The following is a 22,781-nucleotide window of genomic DNA, read 5'->3' as shown; positions in this document are numbered from 1 at the left end:
TATAAGTCTGAGAGCTGTGTTCGTAAATATTTTGTACATACCCATGTAAGCAACCTATGGTACAGCCCCTAGCAATGGATGGAGCGAAACCATCAAAACTTTTTCTAAAGAGACAGAAATTTTTTATGCCCATTCAATATCCAGATGCACGACAATATAACAGAGACATACAACTGGAATTGCTTAATAGAAATGGGGAACGAGCGCAACTGTCCTAGAATAAAATCAGTGACGTTATCGTATATTAAGTAGAGTTATGAGATGCAAAATCCAGTTTTCATGTTCATTCAAATTCTGCGTTTGTGTGGGGATGTTCTCTGTCTGAAACTGCCCACATAAGGAGGAGTGTGACAATGCAGAAGAAAGGCTACTATTACTAACAATTTAGAAACATCAATACTACTTTGGAATCTCTTGACGCAGTAATTCACAAAACCTATCTTGCACATAAGATGAAATATGAGCAGGAAAAAGCAAAAAGGCGCGCCAAAATTCTACAGTAACTGTTAGCAGCTGACTTTTCAATTGTTAAGAAAGCTTCTTGCACCAGAGCCTATACAACCACCTTTTTGGTCCCCATTTCCACCAGGTTGGCACCTTTGCCCATCCCCTCTTCTTTTTGTGTTCTGCAATCAGTTTAAATAGACACCATTAGAATATCATGCACAATGAGAAAACACACAGGGGACTATCATAAGCTTCTCATTAACAAACAAATATTCACATCAAACTTTCCAGCACAAAACCCATCGCAGACCCTTTCAGCATTATAGATATGATGCTCATCAAATGGTTACTATGTCCAAAGGAGGACAACTTTTCCAACCATTTATCAACTACTACATTTTCATTCCTATTAAGTGCCAAGAAATGGAAGCAGGCATGCCTAACTATTGTATAAAATGTACCATGTGGACATACAACTGAAGTGAAATAATATCATCTTGTAGCAGTGTCACCACCTTTTATGCACAATTATCGCGTCTATCTGTAAATTCATCAAGGTCTCAGTGCCTCTCTATAGATATCAAGATGCAGCAAAACCCATGATCCAGTATAATACTTCCTAAGGTACCAGAAGAGGAATTATACTTTTACAGTCCAAACAGCCACATAATATAGCTTAGGAATTTTCAGGGAAGTCATCACTGGACAAGCTAGAAGACTAGGATCAAATCAGGAACAATCTTGAAGGAGCTGGATAATATTGATCTATTTTTAACTATTCATTTAATGAAGAAGATCCTTTCCAAATATCATTTTGTATCCTGATTTGGAGTGGTTGAACAATAATGTCAATTAAATCCATAACAAAAGTTTCTCAAGTTATTTTGCCATTGGCTTCAAACCAATCAATAAACAGAGATAATTCTTCAACTTTGATAATATAGAAAGATACCCTCCCTATGTAACAGCCATCAATCATCATAAGATGAATGAAATGACTAGCCCGACCTCAATTGAAACATTTCAAAATTACTAAATAAAGGAAAGGAAAAAGCCAATAAGATCCAGAGAGTAGTTTAATGTTCAACGGAATTGTGCTGGTGGAAAGCCAAATGACCTGAGTATGCACCCCTATGTTATAAGTACAATGACTGCCAAGACAGTTCATCCTACAAATCATGTGCTACACTTGACTTGCAGTCTCCATATGCATACATCCGTTTCGATCACTAGCCTAACTTTTGAGTGTTAGGAGGGCTTCTGTTGGGAAAAGACAACACTCATAATGTAGTCATTTTCAAGCAGCAATTCAGTAGTTAGGACTACAATAATTTTGATGGAGAGTTTTTCTACATCAAGTTCGCAACAACAGCTAAATTTAGCCTGATACAACAGAAGCTAATGGGAATAGGAGCAATATGTTTCAGTACTGTTAGGAGCAATCCACCACCAGTAGGCAAGTAGAGCAGCCTCCTTTGAAGCTCCGGACACTGCATTTCCTGTGGAACAGGCAGTTTTTATGATGCTGATGCCTCCACCAAATGAGCAGCAACCCAAATGAGGGAAGACCCAAATCCTTCTTAGACATCAAGGAGGTGCAGAAGCTCACCAACAAAATGTTGCTGCAATTTTAGTTTGAACTGGCTAACAGAAGATGTTCTTTCCTCCAAGCATAGTTATAAATGGATGCGCTATGCGCATAGCGCAAAAGGCAAGGGCCAACGCCATTTTTCCAGCAATGCCTGGCTGGGCTCTTATTTAGGGAAAAAAACTCAAAACTAAAGGAGACAACCCTCATCTGTGCCAGTTTCTCTGTCCAGCAGTAGCGTTTTCCTTGCACCTTTTGAGGTTATACTTCTGTTGTGGTTCTGCCTAGAACACACTCGGATCACAATCCGATTCTCACTGACTCTGCTGATTACTTTTCTAATTTCCGTCAGAATATACCCTTTTCTCGCTATGTCAATTAAAAGGATTAATATGCCCCCTCGGCTTTTTTATGCCTATATTGGTATTGGAAGCGGTCTAAGTGTGAGCGAGCTATCTTTGCCCCTAAAAAAGTGGTCGAGATCCAGGCGGGAAGGATCTTCCAATAGAACATAGACTTCTTCGCTTGTTTATTTTCATAGAGACCGAAAACTTTTAGCACCGTTACTCGCTTGGTTGATTGGAAAAGTTCACAGCTTCATTAAATAGAGTTGGTATTTCTTTGTTCTTCCTTCTTATGCTTTCATCCCAGATGCTCCTACTCCTCTTTCTCAGTTCTCCTCTTTCTTTGTCCTTTCTTCTTTTTTTTCATGTCAAAGGCTACTGCTAACCTCTTGTTACTCTTTTCACGTTTTTTTTCTTGCAACCTTTGAATCGCCAATGACTTTATTATGATGTTTTATTATATATCTACTAACTAGATATTTGTGCTAAAATTCTTATTGTAATTTGCTCTTTTCGTCAAGTTTTTGGCTAAAAAATTTAAAATGTAATCTTAAACCTGCTGATTATGATAAAACTACTAATGGAATAAATATGTAGAAAGAAGCGCAGAGCACCTTTGCACTATGCGTTTACAACTATGCCTCCAAGCATTTGCGAGCAGTTCGATGTAGATGAAGGAAAACTGAGAAATTTGAGGGTGGGGAGCATTATTTCGGGAACCTCCTCATTGACGAAACGCTGGCTGGTGAATATTGTATGCTCATTTATAATTTAAAAATGGGTAAATTGCATTGATAACCCTTGAAGATAAATCCAAATACATAAACACCCCTCTTTTGCAAAACTACAATTATACTCCTTTAGGTTGTAGTTTTAATTACGAATACCCCCTATTCAAGGTCATTGTGTATTTAGACGTAACCTCAAGGGATGTCCATGTAATTTATCCTTTAAAAATCTCCAAGCTCAGATTTAGGTTGAGGGTACAATGCAGAAGCTTTTTTCTTATATTATTACAATAGCATGGTTTTGCATGTTGCTATAGATTGTCTAGATTGAGTAGTCATCCTTAACATTAGTGCTAGCAACCTGGAAGCTATGCCCACACTACATAGTGATAGTTCTTAATGACATGGGTTCAAGATATGAGAGACAACATTTATTACACTGAGTCATATACTGATAGTAAAGTATGGACTATTTCAAGGAAAAACAATGATATAAGAGGAATATTGAGTTATATACTGACATCAACTTCTTCGTAGTATTGAGTTTAGTGGATCTTCAGATGTTGTAACGTAACCCAAATTGTCCATGGTTTCTAATTCGACAAAATTTCTCTTAATCAATTAATTGTCATGGCGTAAATTAGATATAGTATCCATTTTTTTGCCGGTTTGATATGTTGCCGATAACAAGTACTTTATCTATAAATTGTTAGGCAGTTAGAAACATGGTATTAGTGATTATGAATTTATGATTAATTTTTTTAAGCTGGGGACATTTTAAGTTTCGTGATAATCTTTATAGGAAAGCAAGATTAGGTTCCTACCTTACATGGGGGTCATTGTAATATTTTAGGAAGGCATCATCAAGAATATGTTACATCCAAATATTTAAGGACATCTTTTGGGAGTTTATAAAATTTCTTGGTGATAACATCATCAAGGGAAGAGGCTTTGTAACTGGCCAAGAGAAGAGGGAAGTCTATATCCCAATATTGAATTTAGCACCGACCTTGGCAAGCTATCAAAGCGAGGTTTTGTTTATTTTCCATCTGACATAGCACTAGAAAAGGCTGAAGAGCAGAAGAGTCCGTGATTGGTAAAATGTACACGCTGGAAATGGAACTGAGATTCTCTTTAGAAACCCAGCTGGTAATGAGCAAGAGAACACAAAATAGCTGGGTTAAGGTGAGATTGGGTGTTTTTTTCTGGGGCAAAACTAAAAAGAAAGAATCATAGTTTCAGCTTATTTTTATTGAATTATAGAACTAGTGGTGACAGGGAGTGAGGTAGCCCTCTTATTTTCATGTCTTTCTCTTTCCTTTCCAAGCTAAAATTGCATTACAATTCTTGAATCTGGGCAAACTGGTGGAAGCGATTACGGAAGTTAAGGTTAGCTGTTAGCACTATCTTTTAAGCCAAAGAAGGTAAGCTTTCTCTTCATTTATATTTTATATTGCCTGACAGCTATTAATTAAATCAAATCTCCAGACATGGTCTTGGGTCCAAGAGCAAAGATAAATCCAGAATCACAGTCATCTCCTAATTTTCTTTCCCTTTTCATTTTCCTTTATAAGTATCAAGCAACAAAACCAGATATGCGGCATAGATATGGGAATGAAAAAGGAGTTAGAAGCTAGAGTTCATGAAGCTCAGCATCATAGGTTGAGCAAACATATATAGGCATTTGTATACATAAGAGAGGTTGAGCAACATGATCTGAAGCTCAGCATAACATAACAGAGTAGATCCAGAAGTAATTGTGTAAATTGTTGACATCAGATGATCCAAAATATGCATACATGCAAAAGCCCGATATCTGGATAATTGGCCAAGCCATCAACTATAAATTTTTCATATTCTTTGCAGCAGTAAGTTCAGCTCATATTTGCACATCAGACATGATCTATCATCCTTGATACATCTTTCCGATCATAATTCTAGCAACATTTTGGGGTTTTGAGGGGAAACCTAAGCCCCCTAAATTGTTCTCTTGCAGCCATTTTCTGATAAGCATTTTATTCTCTTGGAGTTCACAATTAAGTTGTCCAGGTCAGAACTAAATTTAGATTAAGGCCACAACTGGAGAAAATAATCAAGATTATTTGTGAATAGCTATTTGTCAAATTAGAGTCTGAAAAGATGAATTTACCTATTCTTATTATACCCAAAACAAAGTTTCAGCAAACACTATTGTATGCTTCAGCAACATCCAAAATTAAATGAAGTGTGCAAGCAAGAAAAGGAAGATAACTGACAATCAATGTTTCTTACATTTTTCCTCCAACAAATTAGTAATCATCTTAAAATATTCTTAGATGCACCAGAATCATGAAAAGTTTAACATAAATGTATATAGATAATAAAACACTCATACAGCTAAATTCTATAACCTGGAACAAAGAAATTTCCTGAATATTTTCCTCCATCAAATCAAAGATCTAAAAGGACTGTAATCTCCAAACTTTCGTGGTATTTGGCAAAAGGGGCTGCAAGGTAATAATGTCACAGACATAAACTAGAAAAATCACGAGTTGTTGGACCTATATGTAAGATTTATATGGAATCTAATCCTAAGGGGCTGCAAGGTAATAGCATCTAACTATATATAGGCCTACTCTCAGGTGAGATTATTGTAATTCTCTTGAAGTTCAAATGCAGTTAAGGTTTCCAATGCTCATCAGCTTAAAAGGAGTCGGTGTAGTTTCAGAATCATATTGTAGCCTAACCTAAACAGATCCTGTAATTGCCTTAATCAATGATTATCCATAAGGAGATGTGCAATGATTAGAAAATCAGCTTAGGAAATTCCACGAACCAATGAATATTACTATTACATTGGTTTTTAGTTTCTCATAGCACTTGGAAGACATACTACATCTTATTTGAAAAATATATATGCTACATCAGCACAGAAGTTCTAATTTTATTCTTAAATTTCTGTGAGCTTCAGCAATCTAATAGCCAAGAAAATCAGGTATCTTGCTCGCCCTTTAGAGTCTAACGTTAATAATTGAGTACTGCAAATAGACCCACACTCTTATTGGAATATTTGTTTATCATACTTTGCCGACTTTCCTTTCCCAATAAATTTCTAGCTTCCCACTTCACACTAATGATACGAGCAAATCAGGCTTCTTGATTAATCCTTAACTTAAGTATTAGTTTCAGATAATTGACAATTGAACTGTTTAAAGGTTCACTTAGTCTCATCCATCTAGAACATTCCTGGGTTTGAGGCAAATGCAGATACATTTGTGGCAATAATCAAGCAAAATGCAGTTTGAATCCTTTCTTTATGAAGCAACGGTATAATTTTCAATAGCTAACTACTATCCTAATTTCAGCGGTTAGGAAAGGACAGGCAGGAGCACTGAAGGGCTTAGATGGGAGGATTCACACTTCTGCGGCAAATAAAAGAGTCCAGGATGATATATACTAACTTTTCTCCTGCAAGGCATACCATCCCCATTCTGACTGCAACTTTAAAAACCTGGATTCCAGCGATGGCCAATAGTTTAACTGAATTTTCAGTACTTCGAGAACAGTTCGTAATCCAGCCTTAGTGGGCATTACTTGCTCCACATCATGCCTTGGACTTTCCCCAAGTAAGACCTGAATGAGCAGAGGACAAAATGAGGAAATACCGAGGCATTAAAAAAATATAATATAAGTAAAAGTTCAACAGAAGTAGGAGAAAACGGAGGAATCTCAACTGGTGCAGTGAATTATTGGGCAAAGAGCATAGACAAAAAAACGTCATTCCACTAACCATAGGTGAATGAGGATGACATTAGGGACAAGTATGTGAAATACACATCTAGATGAGGGGTTGAGTAAAATCCAAGCAGTTGAACCATATAACTACATAGCAACATCTCCTATGGAAACAATTTAATAACTATTTCTCATTTGCAGCATTAATGCTGAAAAACTTTCCTTGGGAATGGCAGATACTGTACATGACACAATAACTAACTTCCGTTATCAAAAATAAAACACAGCTACGTGCATATGTGACACGACCTCGCACAAGCAGACAAGATTAATCATATAAGTTAACAATTAAAAGAATCATACTTGACTTCTATTGTATCATGGATTGAAAGGCATATAATTTACAGTTTGCAATGGCTTTTCAGGCTAAGAATATTGAAAGTTCATCCACCAAGAGTAGAAAGCCAATTTCTACAACTGTACTTAAGCAGGTGAGTGTTTCAAGGATTCCTTTCCTTTCAGATCCAATCCAACATGCCAAATTGGTCAAAATTCGAGGTCTGGCGTATGCGTTGGACTTTTAGTCCCACTCGTCCAATTGTGATTCACTGAACCAAATAACAAGGAAGACAGTGGTTGTTCCACATAAAGTGTAACCATTGAAGAAGAAATTACAGGCAAATTTCATGTGCATCAAACATATAGAATATTACATGGTCCCACAATTTGGGACCACTATTACGTCTTTATAAATTATTAGATGTCGAAATCAAAACTAAAAGAAAATGGTCTTGACTCTCGACCAGAAACACATGGGTATGATTTTGTTTTAATTCAACTTCGCTTTGGCCCACATAACCCCAAAAACTGACTTACCCACATAAGGCACAGAATAGTTTAACCGTAATAGTGTATTTCTGTAAAGCTTTCAAATTTCTCTCTTTCACCGGTACCTTGCAACTGACACCTTCTTACTATGTTTTTTTTCTCTATCTTCCTGTTGCTTCTCATGTAGCATTATAAATTTAGCTGTGCAACTTTATGGCGACCTTTCATTGAAAGAGGAAAAAGTGATCGGAAAAGCCAGGGTTTAAGAGGTAAAGAAGAAAAAGACACCAAATGTTCATGTCTGCATCTGAACCCCTTCGAGTTTAGTTACTGAATTTCTTTTTTTGTTTTTGAATCTTTTGAGCCACAGCCTTGTTCAGGGAGCTGCCACCACATCCAATTTATTGTTTCCTATCAGAGGATAGAGAACTATAGTGTACATTACTGAAGTATCCCATTCTCAAATATATAGAGCTGGGAAATAGAATCCAGTACAAGTATGGTAAAAAAAATGTAATGATTTACCTACCAAACATAACTGTCGTAAAATACGAATGAATATTACAATATTCTAACATGGTCCTACTAATCTTCTAATTTTAACACTCCCCAATGAATTGGGGAATATATACCAACCATGCTCAACTTGCTATGCAGAGTCACAAACCGTTTCGCTCCTGAGACCTAGTGATCAAATCCATATCTCCTTTAGAAAAGGAGTTAATGGGGTTCAAATTTTTCGTCTCATGACAGCTTCACAGATGAAATGGCGTTCATTTCTATGTTTGGTTCTTTCATTATTGATCATGTGTTGGCATCATCAATAGCATCATGATCATCACAGTAAACGGATAACAGCTTCACCCTTAAATATCATGTTGATGGCGCTATTGGTCGTTACAAGGCTCGATTGGTTGCCAAAGGGTTTTTTTCCCTGGTTGCTCATCTCAACTCCACTTGAGTCTTGTTTTCTCTGGCTGTTAGCGGACTATGTGTCACATGGATGTGAAGATGCATTTTTATACGGGATGTGGGTGAAACGGTATACATGGATCAACCTCCAGGGTATGTTGCTCAGGTAGGACACTCAAATGATTTGCAAATTAAAAGCAATTTATAGCCGCAAAAATGTTCTAGAGCGTCGCCTGAAAAATACAGCAGTGTATTGGTGACTTTGGTTCTCCTCGGTGTCACACAGATCATTTAATTTTTGTACAAATTAGGAAGTCAGCTTACCTGATTATCCTAGCAGTGTATTGGTGACTTTGGTTCTCCTCGGTGTGACACAGATCATTTAGTTTTTGTTCGAATTAGGGAGTCAGGTTACCTGATTATCCTGGCAGTGTATGTTGATGACATTCTGATTACGATAGTGATATTGGAGGAATAGAAGACACCAAAACATACTAACAAAAAGGGAAGACCAAAATACTTCTTCGGCATTGAAATTGCACATAAGCATGGGATATCTTTGTCCCAAAGAAATTATGCTTGTAGTCTCCTTCAGGAAGTCGGTTTGCTTGGTACTAAGCCCGTGGACAGACCTATGGAGTTCAGTCCTGATTTACGGAAGGATGATAGTGACCATGTGGAATATATTATAGAAACTTGTAGGTAAGCTGATCTATTTGACTGTGACGAAACCTAACATCTCTTTTGCCGTTAGTCTAGTTAGTCTGTTTATGGATAAGAAATGACTTATTCATTGGGCGACTCTTAGGATTTGGAAGTACATAAAGGCGGCTTTCCAATAAGGTTTGTTGATAGAATATGGGCATATTAAGATAGAGACCTATTCTAGTGCGGGGATCTAAAGATGATAGGAACTGATTTTGGGTATTTTACATATGTTGACGAAAAATTCGTGAATTGGTGCAGCAAGAAACAAACAAACTACGATAGCTAGATCGAGTGTTGAAGCTAAGTTCATGGCTATAGCTCATACTGCTAGTGAAATTTTCTGGTTGAAGAATTTGTTGGGAGACTTGGGTTTCGAAAATAATGACCCTGTTTCTATTGTTGTGATCAAGCAGCAATTCACATTGCTAGTAATCCGGTTTTTCATGGAAAACAAAGCACGTCAAAGTCGACTGCCTTTGTTCCTGAGGCAGTTATGAGTCATCTGCACTCCGTTCAGAGCAAAGAGCACACATTTTCACTATAACTTTAGGGCAAAGCAATTTCAAACCTTGTGTGACAAGCTCGACATGATTGATATACATGCTCCAACTTGAGCGGGTGTTAGGATTTAGGTAAATTTATATATCTTCTCCTACCTCTTAGACATAAGCTGGTTGATTTTATTTGTAGTTATCTCTAAAACCTATTCATATATATTGGGTCCTTGAAGGACACAACTCCGCAGTTTTTTTCACTCTCCATTTCTAACAAGACCTATTTTAAGTAGATCAAAATCATTTTAGAATAATTGTTCACACGGCTAATATGGTATCCAAACTCGCCAGCAAACTCAACATGAGTGGGAACAAAATTTTGGACACTGTCAAATTCACACTGGATTTAGATCCTGCTATGACTGTCAACTGACAAGTGTCTGTGTCTGTGTGAGTACCGGGCACTCCATGGTGCCAATTATAGACATCACGTGCTTTAAAGCTTGTAATAGTAAAAGTATTAGTTCCAAATGAGTGAGCATCTAATAAACCCACAGATGTAATGGAAAACAATAAATAATATTTGGCAACCCTGCTGTGATAAATTTTGTCCAATACAAGACCGAAAACAGAACAGGACAAACTCCTAGCCTAACAAACTAGAGATCTATTTTCCCATTACCTTACCACTCTAAACCCCATAGGTTCAGTATGTCTAACAACTTGTATAAGGAAAAGGAAGAGAATTCAACAACTTCATAAAATTAAAGCAAGAACATTAGACCAATCTTATTGGCCCAGAGCACAAGTTTAGGAAAGAATTTACCGAATGGGTTGAGCTTAATTATTTCCCAACTTAGGCAAAGTTATCTGGAGCAAAAACAAACATAATATCTATCTAGGAAAAGAAAAGACTATATTTTAGGTTGCATTTTAAACAATACCATCTAGGAAACTGGATGCCAAATTTGGCCAATCATTGGGATCAACATGTCATACATATCAGATGCTTTTATATACAAGGAATTTGTTGATAACAGTAGCATGCATTACACCATTTTTCAGTTAGTATTTTTCACAACACAAGACCAACCACAAGGCCAATTCATAACAGTAACGACTTTGTATAAAACATTCCCCAAATCACAAAGATTATGTTAAATGTGGGAACCAAATCACTAGCATGTCCAGCTGACTCTCTCAACAGCCTTACAAAAGGACAAAAGATGATCATTCATCATATTCACAGTAAGAATTAATAGGCCCCGTCACCTGATAGCCAATTGACAATGTGTGAAATTCTAACTCCAAAAGGGAAAAACAAAAAAATTCAGAGACAGATGGAAGGAACAAAAATGGCCAGTGTGCTATCCCTGGAAAAAGCGAGTTACAGCATACTTATACACAGTTGTAAGCAACCCAATCAGCTTAGATCGGGATATAGGCTACTGATGACATAAATAGAGAGTAGATACATAATTCTTAAGGTCTCAAGAAATCAACACCAAGCAGATATCTCTTGACAAATAAATTACCTTAATAACTGCTGTAGCGGAGGATGATATTGATCGAAGATTATACCTGTTAAGAACAGGAATTTTATGAGCAACCATAAAGAAAAAGAAGGATATTCCCAGACAAGAATAAAGAAGTTGAACATAAGGATGATATAAAACAAGAAACAAAAGAACTAAGAGGGAAAAAAAGTTAAAACACATGAAAAATTGATTTAATTGAGATGGAGTTGCAGGAAAAGCAACAAACCCGCCCTCAAGGATAACCAGTAGCTTTCCACCAGATAGTGCACTGCACATATGGGTCATCTGTGCATAGCCGGTAGGAGTAACCTAAAAGAAAGAAAAAACAAAGGATCAGGAAATAAGTGAAAAAATAGAAATGCAGTGAGATATGCAACAATAACAACAACGAATACTAGCTGACAATACAACCATTTCCAACCCTAAAGGACCAAATAGCTTACAAATTGTAGGTATGAGTATACCCAAAAATAATTAAAAGAATAAGAATTTAAATGGCAAAAATAATTCTATACATCACAGCAGCCAAGCGGGTCACCCCTTGCAGCATCAAATCCAGCAGAAATTATCGTAAAATCTGGGTCGAACTCAGAAGCTGCATAAGATCAAAACTTATGACATCAGCACAGACAAGTTAATCATCAAGAGCATGCAATTATGCATGTTAACTACCACTCCCAAGGTACATGCAACAAAAAGGATGGTCACTCTACATGTTTGGTTTTGTTTCCAAATCAAAATTTGGCATCCCAAAAACAAAACCAAACATATTTTAGTACTTTTCAAACATCTTTCTCCAAAATACATTGAAATCCCTAATCAGTATACATATATACACCAACTATTGTACATTTTTATATGCATCTTTATACGACAAGTAAAATATATATATTTACATCTGCCATCATTACTAATATAATAATATTATCTCACAATAAAAACGTGGATGTTGCACCACTAATCAGGAAAAGAACTTACATGAACAGAACAGACAATGTCTCCTCAAAACAAAACCATACATCACATTTCCTGATCCATTTCCCAAACTCCAAGTTTCACGAAATTTCCAAAAACACAAGTCCAAATGCAGCCAATACTCTCACCTAAAATAGGCTGATGACACCTTCCGAATAAAACATGTTTTGCAACATGTAGGGACTATAAAAGACCAGATTCTTAGTCTTGGAAAGCATTAGCAACTTAGAATGCATAAAAACATCACAATGATTTCAAGTTCGAAATAAATCCTCCTCCAGCAGATTCATCATCTTTCTCACCTCCAGTACAAATATAATCATCAAGGACCAGATAAAAAGATAAGTAAATGTAAATGCAGCTACAGCCAAACTTCCACTAGAAGGGCCCCCTTTTCAATTGGTTCTTGAGAGAAGTATTTGAGAAAGATTTGCACAGTAAAGCCATATGTAGGAGAAGTTTCGAAGTAGTTTGGTTAACTTTTTCCATTTTCCAAGAAATTTACTGGAAACCTCTGAAAGTAAGTCCTTTTATGAGATTCGCCGAATAGTTGTCCACAACTTATAAATTGTTGAGCTGCTGCACTAGCAGCAGCTCCACCAGCCACCACATCTACTATCATCAATACCATCAGAATGAGACCCCAACAGTTCCACCTTTGTACCTTGGCGATGGCAACAACAGCATTTATAGTTTCTTTTCGAAATCCAAAATTTGGCACCATCATCAACACACCGACCAACCACTAGCACCACCATTACCATGTTTCATATCTATAGACATGAATCTGCATTTCTTAAGATCCACCACAACCCCTCACCCAACTACCTCCATCAACACCAGAACACCACTTCCTCCAGCATTAAAACCGATGTGCAGCCATAATAAAAACGACAAAAACTTTCAATCTTTTCCCCTTATGTAAGAGAGTAGAAAGAGAGGAAACCCAAAAAAAATCGAACAGGTAAAGAAAATAACATAGCACCACTCTTCAATGCCGTGGCAATCCACCTGACATGAAATTACTACCCTGACTGCGACACCCTTCATTACATCTCGTTGAGAACTTGTTTGTTTTCATTTTCATTTCTACTTTTCAATTTCCATCTGCTTAAAAATAAGAAAATATTTTGGTTTTTATGCATTTTCAGCTGAAAGCATTTAAACATATTCTCACCATACTCACTACTTTTATATGTACAGGCACACAAACATGCATAAATACATACATAAATACAGCAATTATTAACTTAATGAAATAACATATACATTGAATAATGCATTACATGACACTACACAACCCTAAAACAATAAAAAATACAACTATGGATCTTTAATCAAGTCAAAAACACTGACTTGATATTAAAAATAAATAAATAAATTCTACCCATCCCCTAATCAAAACACATCCCTGTTTCCACAAAGAAAAGTTCACATAAAAACAAAACAAGTGGTTCCACTTAAAAATTAAAAATTGGAAATGAAAATGAAACCAAATGCTCCAACAATTTCCTTAATTGTTTTTATTCTTTCATACTCCATAAATTGGGACCACCAGAAAAGTTCATTTCTATTTCTTTCTCAAAAACACCAAATTAATAAGGCCAAGAGGTCTCTGAAAACTGACCACCAAATCAGAGCTACACCCTTAATCGGATCAAAGAAAATTATTTATGCAAATTTAATTTGGTCATCCTGGGATGATACAACATAATATTGAAAGGTCCAACACTAAACAGGATCATCGGGCAGACTATTTTATAACTACAAAAGGGGTATAAAAATTTCATGACCTATAGGAAGCACAACTTGCTGAAATGCAAAAACATAGTCGTTGTCACCAACTCCTCCACAACTCCAAGGAACGTTTACACAATATCCTTCTGCACCCATCACGCCAATCTGTAAAAGTAATATTAGAAATGTCTCGATTGCTGAAGGATCAGAAAAATACAATAAGTGTTGAAGAAAAGTACAGAAAAGTAGAAACCTTGATATAGCCAAGTGCCAAATACGTTTAAAGTAAAGAATTTGATACTAGCCAAGTCCACATGCATGCACACATAGACAGCTACATCAGACTCCATTTTGCCAACATGAAATTGAATCCATTCCGTTACTCGAAGGAGACAAAGATTTGCTTGGATAAGGTTGTTGAGATTCAAGGATTCACACAATCAAAACAACTTTTAGATAATCCTATTTATTCAATCATTTTTCATGCCAATTTTCACATTTTCAAGCTACAAAAGATAATGCTCACTTTCCTGGCCATGTACTAGGAGCTAGAAACAAGAATATCTTGAAAGCATGAATCAAAGTTTAGCCACAAGCTCTTTCTTGTCTGTTAGCTAAAGCAAAGATCCAGCGGGATAGGGTATGCTTAAGAAACAAAAGCATAGAGCAGTAGATGACAATGAATTTGAATCAGGATGAGAGTTTGATAGAACACTTCAAGTCCTTTCCTCATACACACAAGGTAAAGATTAGGCTTAATGTTAATTGCAGAATGATTTCCTTCTTTTGTTGCTGTTGACCTCCAGGATGTATACTGTGACCAAATAACTTCAATATTCAACTGACTACAAACAATTTTTTAAGGAAAATTACAGAAGTAGAACTTATTAGCCACGTGATCGACAATTGACACATCAAGCAGATATATGTAATAAGAGATTGGGATACCGAGATATTTGGGCTAGATGCCGTGCTACAGAGGACACTTGTCAGATGTGCACAAACAAGATCAAACAGGGATAGCAATGGGGCCTCCAACAGGAAACCCCTCACCTAATTAAACAGTTTATGAGGCAAGCTACAGGCTACAGCTTTTGGTTTTTGATATCTGGTGTGCTCAGGACTGGTTATGAGGTATTGCAAACCAGCCCCTGATAGTGGGACGGTATATAAATACATCAGTTTTAGGGTTTACATTCTCTCCAGTCTGCCTCTGCAAACTCAGTGGCAGCTGTCTGCCAAGAAATTGTTTTAATACTCGTGTGGGTCCAGTTTAACACTGATAAGCCACCTCTCATACAGCTGGGGAGCAAGCTTGATCAGTAGACACGGAATCCTAGGCTAATGAATGGTCTCAAGGGCATCGATTCACCGGGAGCTTAACCCAGTTTTCTTCTTAAAGTTCTCGGAGTAGCAATGACTTGTACGCCAAGCTTTCTGTGCTGTCGAGAAAAGAGCATTTCCTGTGCAACCATGGCAGTGTCTTTCCCCAAGCATTAACTAGAGAGAATTACGTTTGTTCATTGATAACAGAAACTGTTCTTTAGGGATGGTGAAGCAAGAACCACTGACTGACTTCTGATCTGAAAGAACTTTAATATTAATTCAGGTTTTACTTTGAAAGATTTGGATTATTTATAAGATTGGAATGAATTTGTAGACACAGGTCCAACAAGCAAGTTGGATCCACTGGGCTTTACTAGGAGAAAATGCGAGTCACTTCGGGGCTCCCATTAGTAAAGAGTAAGAAGAGGTGGGTCTCAGTTTTGCCAAACCACCCAATACCCGCACTTCTGCCATCCCTACATTACACATTGTATATAAACATGGAAACAAACATGCTCAAAAAAGCTAGAAGACAGGGTAAACTACCTCATAAGCAGATCCGGTACCCGGATAAAACTTTCCACCCTCATGTCTATGCAAGGATACATACAAAACCTACAAAATTATTTAAATTATCAAACATAAAAATTTCTGTACTACAGAACTAGAAGAATTACATAAAGGAAAACAGAAAATAACAATGCAGCTCATTACTTATGGCATAGTTCTTGTAAATAAGAAACATTTGAGTAGTTAGCATCATAATGGCATAGGATATGCAGGCTGTATTTATTTTACTGCTATGACATTGTTCTTGTAAATAAGCAACATTTGAGCATTTGGCATCATAATGGCATAGGAAGCGCAGGCTGTACTTGTTTTACTGCTGTGAACTGTCAGGTGAAGAGTAAGTTTTAGATGTTAGGGTGCTTTAGCTTGACCGCAATATGGGATTACGCTTTATAGCATAGTGAAATCATGATAATAAAAATTTATAACAGTATTAAAGATAAATCAAGGTAAAATAAGAAAGGAAGATGATAGGAAAGCAAAAATGAAACAGAAAGAAGATAGACGAAGAGTTTACCCTCAAAAACGATGAAACAATTCAACATGAAACGCACTATCCATTCTCAGCAATGATCAACAGTCAACCTCAAGAAATAAGATTGAAAGTATATAGACATTGTACAATTTATCCTACAAGCACAAGGACTGGGAAACTTAACTAGGAAAAACAAATTATTAATTAATTCTGACTCTAATGCTCTATGTCTGACGCCTCCAAATAAAACTCAATGGGGATCCTAACTTAAGACCCATGAAGGTTCCTGGAAATCTGACCCGAAGCCTAGAGCACCTTAAACCTAACAACTAATTAATGCATACTGTTCTTTATGGGACAATGACTGTCTTCAGAAGGGCTAAAAGGAGTTCCTAAACTTCCAAATTGAATTACTTCCATTGGAATCACAACGCCACTTAATGTATCTGTTGCCTTATTTGGTTGGAATGGATTAGCCTCAGGAGATCGAGCTAATTGATTACATCCAAATTCTTTCACAGGCAGGTTTATACAATTAGATGAGAAGAGACTCCTCAACATTATTAAAAGACCACCCTATCTGAATCTTAAGATACTTTATATTCTCGCCAAGGAAATAAACCTTTTCTTTTTCTTGTCAATTACATTGCTGATTCTGGTGATTTCATGAATTCCATCTTTCTATTTATAGCACCATCAGCATACCATGTTCATTAAATATCACCACACTTGCAATCATAGACCTAGAAACTTTTTATATCCAATTGGACAACAGATATCAGTCAACCTTTGGTTGGGACTCTGCTGCAGTTAATGAGAACTTTACAACTATAGAAAAATTTAATCTATTTTAATAATTGTCATTGGCAAGATAGAAAAAGGTAACCAAGAATTTGCTTTAAGCAATGCTCATACAGACTTCAACACATTTCAACAAATCCAGAACAAACATCTACTGAGGAGGTATAGTGTTCTTTCATTCCTATAAATAGAGATGTATATAGATTCTGTTTTTGCAATTTTTCTAGGTGTAAGTAATGAGAATATCATGTATTCATTAACACCATGTTTTCCAGTAAACAACTTCATATTAACTATTTTCTTTCAGACCACCAGAGGATGCACTACTAGTTTGGCAGACAGTTCGAGCTGAGGAAGTAATTGCACTTGAATTTTTGGAAAGGCCAACCAATTGAAAGCAGGATGTACCAACATAGGTGCCAATTCACATCTGTCGTAATAAAATTTCTCTATTCCTGTGTAAGATACCATTGATTTAAATGCTCACGTGGTGTCCAAATAGAACTACGGCACTTCAAACAAGTCAAATTTAGACTCCTTCAAGCCAAAAAAAGTCTGAAATATGATCAACTAAAACTTACTGGGCAATACTAAAAAACCGTGAACTAGGCAAGAAATTAATGCGGTCAAAACTTGTCACTCCATGAGAGTTTGAGTTCAATGCATCTTCGCTTCAGCTAGTAATATAGCTAATTGAATTTAAAATTGTGGAAAGGTATCAACAAAGCCAAAAGATCACAATGAGGGCGCACCGATTTATTTTTCTCAAATATTTCTTGTGTACCATTGCCATGATGTACATCCTGAGAGCAATACGTAACAATAATTAGTAAGGACAAGCTCAATTTATGAAGATATTTCACACAGGAAAGTTGAAGTACTTACCCAGTCAATGATCAAGACCTTCTTAGCTCCTGCAATCTGAGCTGCTGATGCAGCAACAGCTGCATTGTTGTGAAGGCAAAAACCCATGGCCTGTCTTACACCAGCATGATGACCAGGAGGACGAACCTGACTCATTGCGGATGGAGGGGAAGAATGAGTTTATAAATATTCTTCTACCCACCTATTACTATAGATTTTGTCTATCTCAAAGCAATGCTCAAAAGAAAATCCTTAAATACTTATATTGTTTTCTTACCAAAGCAAAACCATTTTTGGCACTTCCAGAACATATAGCTGCAGCAAGATCAAAACATAAACCAGCAGCAAGCCTTGCAGCGCTTGCTGAATACTGATTCGCATATGTATCAGGTGTGAAATAGCTGCAAACATGGACAAAACAGACTAGATTTCATTTTACCATGAAAGAGTTTGAGATGATGGTATCGGTTCATGACGCGTGAGACATATAAGCCTAATGGCATCTTTTATCTACAAAAATGTCATGTCAAGCGTATCATACATGGTCCATTCAAACCATTATGGATAAAGCAGCATACATCAAAACCTGGACTATATTAAACAATTAGTCTATAAAGGCATGGGAAGGGGAAGATTGAACAGTTTGGCATACCTAGAAAGAACATGGCTTGTAAGTTCAACAGCTTCAATATTCTCGACAGAGTGGACCTAAGATCTCAAAAAGGAAATATATATTATTGGAAGAGCCATAACATCTGTTCCAAGAAGACAAGAAATCACTATTTTAAAGTTAGAGTGAGAAACTTTAAGCATATACCATTATGGAATCACAGAATACTGAATATGATTGTGACAGAAATTAACTTCACTGAAACAGCACTTGGTCTAGTTATCTTACCATCAGGAGTTCTTCTCGTGTAATTTCTCTGGCTGAGATTGGATAGCACCTTCCTGGAAATATACCTAACATGTTTTAAGAAGACGCCCCAGTTTCGTGTCACTCACTTGCCAAAAGAAATAAATAACAGATGCATGTTAATAATACAACAATCGCAGCAACACTCTCTTCTGTGTTAAGATGGATGATGGTTTAACTGTAGATAGGAGTAACTGTCGCACAAACCTGCAGCTGCAAGGCTAGCAGCAATGGCTCGAATACGGTCAGGTCTTTCTGGATGGGGATGAGACTTCATGACAACCTTTTCCATCCAAATAAACAACAGAAAGTAGCTTAGCTCTGCCAAAAAGTAGCCAGGAACTTCTAAACTATCTAATTAACTATGCACCCCAGGGAAAATGAATAATAATCAATAAAATGGAACCATCTTCATGTGGGATTAGTCATCCGTAATAGTTGGAAAAAAAAATCACTAAATGACCAGAACACATGGATACGAAGCTAGTGTCAAATCAATTAAATTCATTTAGATCAAAATGGGGGACAGTGATAAAGGCAAATTATTTAATTTATATCTCAACTGCTGGTAGATAGATGTAAAACTTAAAAGATATTGGGGTAATGTGAAAGACAATTACTAAGTAAATGTTGGTCAGAACTACCGTACTTCTTCATGAAGCAGCATTCTCTCATCAAATCCTATGGCAGTAGCATTGTCTGATGGAAAACTTTGTAAGCTAGGACCTATACATGTTCGAAAGGAAAACAAATGTTAATTTATTTGAACCACTAAGGACGAGGGTATCCACCAATTTGAATAAAAAGAACACGGAAATACAGCTCATTTTTTTAATTTATAAGCTATGTTGTCTAAGCGATAAAATAATAGAAAGAGATGGATTTATCACATTTTACCTAAGACATGCATATGAAAAAAATTTAACAATTTCTGGGCAAGGTAGCAGTAAGAAAATGAAGTAGCTACATGGAAAATAAGATAAATTCTAATGAAGAGAAAGGCTTACTTCTGTTCTGCCAATAAAATTATTAGCCTACAAAAAGAGTGGCTATGCAACAATATGAAGTACTGTTTATGTCAGTATTAAATATAATCAACTTAGAAGCAAAACTAACTCTTCAATTTACTCTTTTCCCTCCGGCATAAGTATATATTCGAGCTAGTCTGTTAGGCAGCAAATTCTTAGAAGCACAACTGCTTGCTTCCCAGAAAGTAGCTTCCCAATCCATATTGTGGAAAAGTCTTTTCTTTACATGATTCATTCCACAACCTAGATAACACCAGCCCCTCGTTTCGGGCCCACAGGCAAGATTCAGGCACAATATGCATCACCTAGCTACTTCTTCACATTTGTACTTTAGAAAAAATGATTAAACAAGTGACAAGGAGGTTTATTGCACCAACTCATAAGTCAGTCTAATCCTCTTGCCAACCCCATGTGGAAATCAGAAATCTCTATGCACAGTTTATTACAATTAATGCATGACATTCCAGAAATATGACATGTCTTAGTTTAACCAAGGCTTGGTTGAGGTGAGTAAATCGAAGAAGTAGGTTTTTGGAGATAATGGGGTATTCATATGCTTCTTCATGATGGGAAAAGAATGAAGTACCACCTCAAGCGCTTTCTTTACACCTGTATTGGGCCAAGAAGAGATTTAAAGAGCTAATGTGATTGAAGGAACCTCAACCTAATTATGTAGATGGAGAATAGGATACAACAACAAATCACAAAGGAATAACGTCAAAGGCAAAAAGTCTGTCTTTCTCTAATTTTGTCTTGATGTTTATATACTTTTACAAACTAAACGAATATAAAAATATATATTTAAGTATAGGAAAATGTTCTTTTCTCTCTTCCTCCATTCTCAATGAATCAAACTTAAACTTTGGGACCATTATTGCAGAAGATAATGTTCTTGAGATCCCTGGTACGCGTCAAAATCTTATTCTAGGGAAGAGATGGCATGCAGGTAGTAATAGGATACCATGTGCATCACGAAAGCAGTCTCAAATGATACAGATTAGCATGTAAATGAGAAAATTCATTCAGCTAGCTATTCGCAGTTTCAAATGTCAATGTAACAAGCAAGAGTTGTATTTCTGCATGAACTCTTTGCACCATCAGTCTCTCAAGCAACAATCTCAACTTCCGCACATCTCGAAAAACATTGGGAATAACGTTTGTGAACTTCTTTTTCTTTTTGTCAGTATGATGTTGTAAAAATCTAGACCATCTATTTTTCATCATTGGAAACAACACTAAGAAGTTGAAGGGATACACAAGGAAAAATTATGATAGATTGCAGAAAGGCCATCAGCCGAATAAACTTAAACCTTGGAGTCCATCAGCTGCATGTGCATCATCTTCAGTGAGACCTTCTGCTCCATAAAAGGGAGAAGCCAAATGGCCACGCTTTAGGATTCCAGATTCCCTATGTTCACCACATACCTGAAAAAAGTACGGCAAAGAGACAGCTGCTTATTAGTAAGAAGGAAAACTGAAAAGAAATTCCCTAAAATAGAAGTAAGTATTCAGAAAACGAATGCCTACATCGCAATGTAAGTCATCCCCAATGTTAACCATAGTGCAATTGAGGCAAAACCACTTCGGGACCTCGACCACATGATGGTCCGGTAGAGCAGAGGGCTCCCAGTCACTGTCATCATCCTCGTCATCTTCAAAACCATGTTGGCCGTTGTACATTTCTTCTAGAGTCATATCACTCTTCCTCTTGGCGTTTTTCTGCTTCATTAAACCCCCCATCATAGTAAACAAGAAGCACACTGCGCCGCAAGCACGAAACAATCCCTTCCCTCAAACCCAATATGTAAATGAAACAAAAGAGAAATTAATTTCAAATGACAAAAGAAAACGAAGGCATGGAAATATACTTGTTCCACTAGATTTTGCTTAAAAAATGATTTGCTTGCGGAGACGTTAGCAGCTTCGGACTGCACATCCACATTGGAACTGGGCGCTGACTCTCCATTCTTAAGACACCTTTCAGTCTCTCCCTCTTCCAATTGACTCATTAGTACGAGTACTGAATGGTCAAGGCAGCTGATTCAATGTCAAGGGACAGAGAGTTGCACAGGAGGAACGGGAATCTGGATCCGGGAGAATACCTAGGTGAGCTCATATTTATATGATATTTGCAGGGGTGCCCTCCTTTTTTAACGAAATTCTACTACCCTGTTGTTCGAAACTTCTAAATTTGAGGGTATTTAGGTCACATGCGAGTCGAGCCGTTTTGACTAAGAGCTTGACTCGAGCTCTAGTTTTTCAAGTACAAGCTCGAAATATTCTGTTTATAAATTCACGAGCTTTTAAAATTTTTCTTTATTTTTTATATTTTTTTATTTTAAATTTTTTTATATATTTAACTTAATATTCAATATTATATCAAATTTATATTTTAAATTAACCACATATTATAATTATTAAGTAATATGCCATATGTTAAGTTTGGCTAATAATAAAATATGATATTTTTATTTATATATTTAATCTCTACACAAACATAAGCTTAATCAACTACTTATAAGTTTATTATTATTACTATATATTTTCCATTTTATATTAATTATTAATTATTTAAATTATCTAATAGTTTAAGAAAATTAAGAGTGTATTTTTGTTAAAAAAATAATTTTGTCTTGTCAATCTAACATAATAAATAAATATTTTTATATTAATTATAATTAAAAAAGTTCGAGCTTGACAAAATGTTTATGCGAACTCGACTTGAGCTCTGCTCGTTTACACATCTAGTTGTTTCCTTTATTCTAATACTTGATAGGATGAAGGCTAG

General features: G+C 36.3%; 1 protein-coding gene across 8 annotated transcripts; it reads right to left on the bottom strand.

The window, feature by feature from the left end:
* Positions 216 to 22,115, bottom strand: LOC105176074 (histone deacetylase 15). Of its 8 annotated transcripts, none has more exons than XM_020698643.1 (17): positions 21,862 to 22,114; positions 21,521 to 21,778; positions 21,304 to 21,418; positions 19,615 to 19,691; positions 19,173 to 19,248; positions 18,948 to 19,012; positions 18,702 to 18,757; positions 18,327 to 18,450; positions 18,071 to 18,196; positions 17,938 to 17,988; positions 15,886 to 15,954; positions 14,070 to 14,178; positions 11,817 to 11,896; positions 11,528 to 11,610; positions 11,299 to 11,344; positions 6,544 to 6,719; positions 216 to 626 (listed from the first exon to the last, which is right to left on the bottom strand). In XM_020698643.1, coding segments are annotated over exons 1-17 (1,653 nt in total). In that variant the 5' UTR covers positions 22,003 to 22,114; the 3' UTR covers positions 216 to 625. The 8 variants fall into 8 exon arrangements, with proteins under 8 accessions (XP_020554302.1, XP_011097064.1, XP_011097063.1 ...); XM_011098762.2 differs by having other exon boundaries at positions 6,548 to 6,719; positions 18,948 to 19,000; positions 21,862 to 22,113; XM_011098761.2 differs by having other exon boundaries at positions 6,548 to 6,719; positions 21,862 to 22,111.

Source organism: Sesamum indicum, linkage group LG13 (genome assembly GCF_000512975.1).
Source record: "Sesamum indicum cultivar Zhongzhi No. 13 linkage group LG13, S_indicum_v1.0, whole genome shotgun sequence".
NCBI classification, from domain to species: domain Eukaryota; kingdom Viridiplantae; phylum Streptophyta; class Magnoliopsida; order Lamiales; family Pedaliaceae; genus Sesamum; species Sesamum indicum.
This window is presented reverse-complemented; position numbering and strand designations above follow the sequence as displayed.

Coding starts and splice junctions, on each gene's coding strand:
- LOC105176074 (XM_011098761.2), bottom strand. CDS start 22,002: ATGAGTCAATTGGAAGAGGGAGAGACTGAAAGGTGTCTTAAGAATGGA. Junction 21,779..21,861: donor AGCAAAATCTAGTGGAACAA/GTATATTTCCAT, acceptor GTTTGAGGGAAG/GGATTGTTTCGTGCTTGCGG. Junction 19,013..19,172: donor TGCTAGCCTTGCAGCTGCAG/GTTTGTGCGACA, acceptor AAAACATGTTAG/GTATATTTCCAGGAAGGTGC.